This window comes from Electrophorus electricus, chromosome 12 (genome assembly GCF_041902795.1).
Source record: "Electrophorus electricus isolate QZ-2024a chromosome 12, ASM4190279v1, whole genome shotgun sequence".
NCBI classification, from domain to species: Eukaryota; Metazoa; Chordata; class Actinopteri; order Gymnotiformes; family Gymnotidae; genus Electrophorus; species Electrophorus electricus.
The window spans coordinates 28,307,501-28,316,377 of NC_137508.1; the positions used below are offsets into that span (position 1 = coordinate 28,307,501).

The 8,877-nt window shown below is 44.1% G+C and overlaps 1 protein-coding gene across 3 annotated transcripts in view; it reads right to left on the bottom strand.

Annotated features, from left to right (window-relative positions):
* Positions 1-1,835, bottom strand: part of galntl6 (polypeptide N-acetylgalactosaminyltransferase like 6) — a 155,143-nt gene extending 153,308 nt beyond the window's left edge. Inside the window, exons 1-2 of one of the 3 annotated variants that reach the window (XM_035531306.2) lie at positions 1,513-1,835; positions 354-578 (exon numbers count right to left, since the gene is read on the bottom strand). In XM_035531306.2, the coding sequence (XP_035387199.1) occupies positions 354-497 (144 nt within the window). In that variant the 5' untranslated portion in view covers positions 498-578; positions 1,513-1,835. The other 2 variants (XM_035531305.2, XM_035531307.2) reach the window with 2 other exon arrangements.
* Positions 1,836-8,877: the final 7,042 nt, after the last annotated feature.

Consider the following 8,877-nt stretch of genomic DNA (forward strand, 5'->3'; position numbering starts at 1 on the left):
GATGTTTCATTTGTATTAAATTACAAAGTTATAATAGCGCTCCGTATCACACCATAAATGGTCTCCCCGGTATGGCTAACGACTCATTTGCACGCCGCACAAAGACGGGGTCACGGGTGATGCATTCTGAAGTAAGACGATAAATAAACGTGGACGCAACCGAAAGAAAGCGTCTGATTACAATCCCATATGAACGACACCATGTAAACGGCACTGTAGTCTTAGAAAACGCGCTCGCCCAGTCTGAAAGTTAACAGCACCCTCTGGAACAGTTGGGCAGCCAGCTCTGCGTGCATGTCTGTCTCGCGCCCAAGGCCACTAAATGGATACCTGCACCTGCCACGGCCACTCACCTGTTCCCCAGCCTCGCCAGCCTCGTGCGTCTTCAGCAGGTGCTTGTCTCTGTACAGTGACCACAGACCCACGTTCGGCAGGAAGATCAACGCTGCCATGAACAAGAAGGCCATCTGCAGCGCGCGCTTCTGCCGCCTCTTCATTGCGAAGGCGCGAGTGACACGGAAATCCAGTTGTACAGAGAGGTTAGTCCAGCTCGTGCCAAACGAAGCACAAACTTTCACCTGGAAAAGGGAGAGGGAGGCACAGACCTGAGCGGGATCAACCTGCTAACCGAGCGCCTCAAACGGGCGGAAAAGCGCGGCGCGTGGCGCCGTCTCTAGCCTTTCTTACTTTAATGCCAGCCCCGCATGTCCCCCAGACCGCGCGGTATGCACCTCACTGCCTCGAGCAGCCGGGCAGCAGCGCGCGGCACTCAGTACTCCATCTTACAGCCAGAAGACAAACCCACAAAACCCGTAAATTAGGAGCGAAGACAGAGAGCGTGAATCCAAGCGACTTACAGTAGAGGCGCGTCTGCATGGTGACACACGCGCTGTTCAGTAATCCGCGTGTCTCTGTCGCTGCGGTGATAACTGCACATTTCCGACGCGGAAAATTCCTGAAAAACGACGAGCATAACGCCTTCGTCAGTGGCTATGCGCTCGTGCGACTGTTTGAAGTGGTCTCGCGCTCTTCACTGGGGTTTGTGCGACAGCCTTTGTGAAATGCATTTCACGTACACGGGGCTCGCGACCGGAGATTCCGCCGTCGTCGCCCGACTTCCCGTAGTTTCGGATATATGCACAAACACACACTGCGATTGTAAACCACGTGCAGCCCGCTCCGCGTCAGTGTGCAAACATCCCCACGTAAGCGATTCTCCCCACGCGAGTGATGCGCGAGCTACAGCCGTGGCACCGGCACGGAGGCGCAGGTGACCCCGGGCTGCTCGTGAGATGCTTAGATCGCATGCTGATCTCCGCACGCTGATTCTTACTGACGAAGGTGTAACGTGGTGTTGGAATGAGGATGTTCACCTTTTACCAATTACGAATATGTGGCTTTAAATACATGCAGACGGTTTTTAAAAAAAGTTTCAAACAATAGCCCAGCATTCACTCACACACACACACACACACACACACACACACACACACTCGCTGGAAGTTTACTCACCTCTGGCGCTACACCTCCTAAAATTGCATCTCGCTATATCAGATTTTCAGAGTTATTTTATTCATGCTCTCTGCTCGCCTTTATTTATTCTTTTTTATGCGTCCTATATATATATTTGTTTTCCTTCTGAAGGATGCTGCTTGTTTGCAGGCTGAGAGTTGCATCTGGAGGCATGTGGGTTTTTTTTAAGCGGTTCCTGCATGTGTTTAAAAACTCAAAGTCACGATCGCTGAGAAGGAAGGTTAGAAGGACACGGCAGAACCGTTTTAATGAAGCGACAGGCTGCTTTAGGGAATGGCCTAGCAGCAAACCGCTTCAGTAATCGCAAAGCTATAGGAACTATTGTCCCTTGATATTCCGAATGAAGAGCAAATCAATATGTGGATATGGCTTGAGTTTCAGTTTCCGAGACCACCGACAGAGGGGGCTAGTGTTCGTGGCCTGCTCGGCAAAGCGTAACGACGCAACTTCGTGGGCTGCCAGTGACGTACTGGCACATATCCTGAGTGGGTGGTGACACTCCCACCATATGTTAACATGGACACCTCACGCAGGAGTTATTTTACTGAACTCAGGAACCAAGTTCATTGACCCTCAGCCAAAACTTTACGTATAATATGACTTGCATTGTATGAGCTCACTGTCATTTTGAGGCTATTTCATGAGAACGTGACGTCATGAAAACGTGACGTCATAGGCGTTACAGAGCTACAAACAAGCACAACACGAGTCTCCTTCTTGGTAAACTAATAGACGAGTAGATGGATACATGGCAGCACCTGTAAACGTTGGCAAAGGTTTCGTTGCTCTAGACAAACCACTTAAAAATAACAGGTGTTACTGCTATCGAGAAAACAAGACTACCTCGTGCAGGCTTCTGACAGATGAAGACGCAATCTGGCCGTATGTTTACACCACGGACAGCTCACTGCATACAGCGCCGCGTGCTTTCCCCATTCGCCCTGCTCGGTGACAGCATGTGCACTGTGCAGCCTAGAAAATGAATTTAGCAATTGTGCAGCTATTGACTAAACCCTGACCTAACTTGTAAATGATGAAGACTATATTGGTATTTTAGAGCTAGCCTTTCAGGGGCCCATTTTAATTAAAATGGAACAAATATATTTTTCCATTCAAATACAAAACTTTAACACATCATCTGGGAAAGTGTTGATTACCAGACCTTTGTTCTTTGAAGTTGTTCTGAAATTGGACTTCTGGCTGTGATCAGGCTGTAGTTTATTTCTACATATCACATCACAAGTTGAGACTGAGCTTCCTCTGAAGACTGCCAGTGCATGCTTGAAAAAATCCAGAGCAGAGACGTCTGTCACACTGAACAGTCAGGAGTGGATTCCTGTTTTTGGATGTCTGTTAGGTTTTTACACAAGGACCCAGATACAGAACCAGATCAGGTAGTCAGGACCACAGTCAGCAAGGATCGCAGTCAGCAAGGACCACAGTCAATCAGGACCAAAGTCAGTCAGGACCACAGTCAATCAGGACCAAAGTCAGTCAGGACCACAGTCAGCACCACAGTGTAGCTGGTTTTGTGCTCATTTTCTGATGCTTTATTTCTTGTATAACTCAGAAATTAAGATGCCTTCTACTGAAGTATTTAAGTCTCATACAAGAGTTTACTTAACTTCTATAACACATGAGCAGTATAAACCTGAGTGGAGAAGAGTACTTCATGTGCTACAATACCACACTCCAGTTGTACATCAGATGCTGAACACGTCTCCTGCATACTGATCTGTCCTCCGACTGCATCCACAGACCACCAGGAATCGGGTTTGCCTTGCCTATTGCGTTTTCATGCTAGGAGAGCAGTTAGTTTAGCAGTGAAGCCTGAAGTGCCCTGTGTGGGGGAGAAATGAAAGCAACCAGTGCTAATGTTTCTGTAGACTTCAATGTCTACGTAGAAGAGCAGAGAATCATTGTACAGGAGGTGCAGAACTCGTCATCGTCTTAGAAAGTGCATAGTGTATATTCACTGTCCCACTTTCTAAAGCAAATTTGAGCAGAAACATTAAATACAGAGAGTGACGACGAACTGCAAACCCTTAACAAAAATGAGCTAAAAGGTTTTATTTTTAAAAGATGGAAATGATTTTTTGATATTTGAAATATGATAAGGCCAACTATAACATCTTCTCTGGCATTACTATGATTGATTTCATCCATCCATTAGAAATGACCAAACCCTGTATGAAGAGTGAATGTGCTGGAGTCAAGGAGTCTAGAATGTGCTTCCATGTTCATTTAGGGGATTCGTTTATGCATATAGGAAGCTGATGAATCTCCTCCGAGGTACTAATCACAGGAGGCCGGAATACTGTGTGCCAAACGCATACTGAGTGGCAGAAAAGGCAGGAACTGGGATTTCTCTGTTAGGTTTTACAAATTACATCACCTGCACACTGTATATTTTTTTGTAAGCTTTCATACACGTACACAGAGAAATGTGTGTTGACAGGTTGAGCTGTTAGCTGAGGTTGGAAACCAGCAGGTCATCCAATGCTGCTGGGGAACAGCGTTTGGGGTTAGTTGCACAGTTCAAGACATGACTTTTGAAATCTCTGGACACTAACAAATCTCAGTTCCTTCTAAGCAGATATAAACAGTCAACTGGCTCTTACAAGTTCCTTTATCATGATATTTATTAGCCAAATAAGAATATTATCTCTGATGAGTGAGGGGGTTTGAAAGAAAAAAAGTAACTGATGAACGACTCAAATCAAAGAATTAGTAAGTGTTGCAGTTGCGTTTGATGCATGTAAAAAATCGTGCCATTTGAGTCTAACCGTTTCTGTCAGCTAAATCCAGCTAATTGCAGAGCGACAGTGTCTGTAGCAGACCCGTTGAGAGGGTGCAGTCATACGTGGACATGATGTCAGAAAAAAAGTGCAATTATTTATTCTGATCTCAAAGCACTGAGCTAAATACCATGCCTACAGCAAGATGTGAACTGTGACAAGTGAGCACTCATCTGCTGGCATCACAGACAAATTGGTGCCTGCAGGGAGAAGATTGTTTCAAGTGTTTTTGAAAAGTAAGGAGGGAAATAGATACACACACAAGCCAACACATATGCACACACACTACATACATACTGCTAAACCAAAGACATCACCCTAACACTATGATATTCTTTATGCATGACTATAAATGAAAATAAGCCTGGTCAGTATCAGATCTGGAGCGTACTAATGAATGCACACATACAACATTTCTAATGGAATCTGCTGAAAAGAATAGCAATAAGTTCAACTGTGAGGGAAAAGGGGTATTAGGGTGTGCTTCTTTTTATCAGTGTAAGAGACCCAAGGCAATGCACAAACTTTGTTCATTAGACAAGTCTTTGAAGTGGAAAGGAGACTTAATAGACTGCATAAATGCATAAATCATTTTGCAAAAAGCCAAACCATTGCATAATGTACATCCATCTGCTTAAAAAAAGTCACTCCTAACAAAGTGCTGCTATGGTTCCTGAGGAATTAATATCAATGATAAAAGTTTATAGATAGTATGTCTGGGTAGTATACCGGCATACACTGGAACACAAAACACACACACACGTACAGCCACTTTATTACCAGTACCTGCCTTATACCTAAATTCACTGGCCCCTTCACAAGGGTGCACCAACTACAGACTCTAGCTGTTACTATGTTATTCTGTTGCTATGCACAACTCGTCAACCACGTTCTTCACCAATGATGAAAGGCCAGAGGACGTCGCTGTGTGTATCTATCCATCCATCCACCTCTCCGTCTGCGTTTGGGTATGTGTGTATCTATACAGACGCTCTGTAGCTTCTGTCTGTATGTCTTAGATGCAGTTGATAACCCACATACTGGGTGAACCAAACTGGATGTCTTGCTTCCTGAGATGCAGTCAGGATTTTAGCAGGACAGCTTCTGCGCAGCGGTGTTAACAGGTCCCCGAGCACAGTGGCCTGTCACGGCCGTCTGCCTGCCTCACCGTGTCATCCATGGAGCTCCGAGGAGATGGCTGTGGGGAGCAGGGTGAAGCCCAACTCCATTTAATCCCCCTTGACTGGGAACAAGGATTTGCCGGTATGCTTGTTAACTGGACACCGCTGTTCCGCTCAGCGGTACAGAGCACACGTCTAAAATTACTCCGCGACTGAATGCACTCTACAGCAGTGCTGCCATCGAGAAATCCTGCCGCTTCCTCACTCATGCACGGTATTCCCTACCCGTTGTGTACCGTTGGCAATTATTCCACAGTTTTCAGATATTATGTACAGTGTGAAGTGTTTTCACGCCTGATTGCCTTGTCCATTTCGAGGAGGATAATCTATGAGTTTTAATTAACAAGTCCTGCTAGCATAATCCTCCACAAAGGAAGAAATAGCAGTGGCTCTAAGAAGTAAGCATCCTTGTTTACTGATGATAGTTATTTCCAGATATTTTGTAGTAAACATATACACTTGGAATAACTCACGGCCCTGTATAATGAGGTCTGCATGTAGCCACCACCAGACAAAGGGTTTGGATCTCTGGGTTGGAATTAAGTCACGGTTGACTGAGAAGAGGGGATGAGGAATGGGAATGTTGGTGACACTCTGTGACACGCATTCAGTGGCGTGTTTATACACAGGACATGAAGTACCCTCTCGAGTCAGTGCCAAATATTTCTCTTTTTCTACAAAATGTCAGGGGTTTTTTGTGTAAGTACATATATTTTGTGGAGTTGCAGTATACATTTCTGGAATATATATTTGGAGCAGCTGCCTCCCACTACGAACAGGTTTTGGTTGAAAATAGCAATTGTCTGATGTCAAGAAAATCTGGTCCCACCCACCACCCTCACTGTTACCGCGTCGTCTAGGATTCACTTTTTTTCACCTGCACATGCTGTCACTGTATACACAAATCTCTGATAAAAAGGAATTACTGCAAAATCTAGTATTTTCAGTATTTTGAATATAGCTTTATTATTTAAACTGTATCTCCAAATAAGAATGTTAACCCCCACATGTATGGAGATCGTCACTGCTAAAGCCAAGAGGCTGTGAAGAAGGCTCGGCTAAATCACAACAGCTACAGTTGCTTTTGATCGCTGGTGGACCAGTGGAGAGATGAAAGACAGAGATAAACTACAGCTGCCACTCAGAGCGACACAGAGGATGCCTGTATGTGGCGTGATAAGGGAGAGGACATCGTTTGGCCCAACAGAGCCTGCTGGAAAAGAACTCCTGCCTCACACACCAATCAGAAACACATTGCTGCCTGACGGATTTTTACACAGCCAGTCAATGATCTTTGAGGAATTTCAGAATGCCAGTATTGCTAGCAATTAATGAAAAGCAGTAGGGAACAGCAAGAGTTATGTAAATACGACCAGGCTTACGGTTTCCTGCTAACTTTAATTTGCTTTCAAATGTTCCATTCAGTTTCAAACGTTCTGCAGAGGATTTTGGAATTGGCAGGGGAGCGCGATATGATCACATACCCATCTGGGTCTGCAGACCAACTTCTTGGACTGTCTTTTTTCTGTTCCTCGTTGCTTTTGATTAAAATCATGTGATTTTTGATTGAATTGTGATTAATTTTAAAAAAAAGTTAAAACCCTGGAAAATCCTTAATCATACGACTTCAAAGTGACTGAGGAGGAGGAGTCTATGCAGTCTTTTGAGCATTAAAGTAACACTTTAATTTTAACCCACTAAGAACATCTTACCCTTTAAGAACATCAACCTTATAAACACAGCAAACCCTATAAGAACATCAAACCCTAAAAGAACATCTAACCCTATAAGAACATCAACCCTATAAGAACATCTAACCCTATAAGAACATCAACCCTATAAGAACATCTAACCCTATAAGAACATCAACCTTATAAACACATCAAACCCTATAAGAACATCTAACTCTATAAACACATCTAACCCTATAAGAACATCAACATTATAAACACATCAAACCCTATAAGAACATCTAGCCCTATAAGAACATCAACCTTATAAGCACATCTAACCCTATAAGCACATCAATCCCAATAAGAACATCTAACCCTATAAGAATATCTAACCCTAAAAACACATCTAACCCAATAATAACATCTAACCCTATAAGAATATCTAACTCTATAAACACATCTAACCCAATAAGAACATCTAACCCTATAAGAACATCAACCTTATAAACACAGCAAACCCTATAAGAACATCAAACCCTATAAGAACATCAACCTTATAAGAACAGCAAACCCTATAAACACATCAAACCCAGTAAGAACATCTAACCCTATAAGAATATCTAACCCTATAAACACATCTAACCCAATAAGAATATCTAACCCTATAAACACATCAAACTCAATAAGAAAATCTAACCCTGTAAGAACATCTAACCCTATAAACACATCTAACCCTATATAAACATCTAACCCAATAAGAACATCTAACCTGATAAGCCTTATTTACATGATTATGCGTAAACAACACTACCCTTCATGTGTGGGCCATAAGATATATTATATAACTCTAGTATAGCAACTGTATAATTTTGCCAGTTTTGCTTCTATGTTTCAGTCAAGTCTCCTGTGATCTGGAAGCTACATTCCACAAGTACATATGAGCAGATGAGTTCATGGATGAGTAGCACTAGGGATTCCTAGAGTTGCTGGACAGACAGACCAGTAACATGTCAACTACAGCCAAAGCCAACAAGAGTCCAGCAGGGTCCTCTCTCCCAGCACAACCCCAATACAACCATGCAGGAAACCTGACCTTTCGCTGAGCTCAAAGGCAAAGGACTGTGGGTAGAGAGAGAGCATCCCTGTTAAAAGCAAAGTGCATGGTCGCATGTTTAATGGAGTATGAGTGCTTTCAAGGAAACATGAATGGAAACTCTCAGAGGATCAAGAGGAAAAGATGGAAAATCACAGAGTAAAAATCCTGCCTGCATCTGCAAATGCTTTAAAACAGATGAATTTAACCTGCAAAAAAAGACCCCAAGGACAGGGCCCCAAAACGGGCTCATAGGAAGGAAATGTTTCCTCGGTGACAACCTCCTGAAGTGTGCTAGCGCTCTGCTCCCTCTCTCAGCATGCCCGGTGAAGGGCCGAACGCTTCCTCACACTGCTTACCTGAAGACAAGTCCACCAGCACAACCCAAACCGGAGAGCGAGCACAGTACACTTCTCCCCGTTCCTCTGGGAGATGAGTCAGGTTGCCCAGCAGGGTCACGAAGGCGCTCTCCGTGTGTGATGTGCCTGGCTTTGTGCGGGAGTATGTCCTTTATGTCCAGATGATGAGGGAGAGAAAGTACAGTGACTACCTGCTGTGGAAGTACGAAAGTGTGTCACTTCACAGCCACATACGCCATC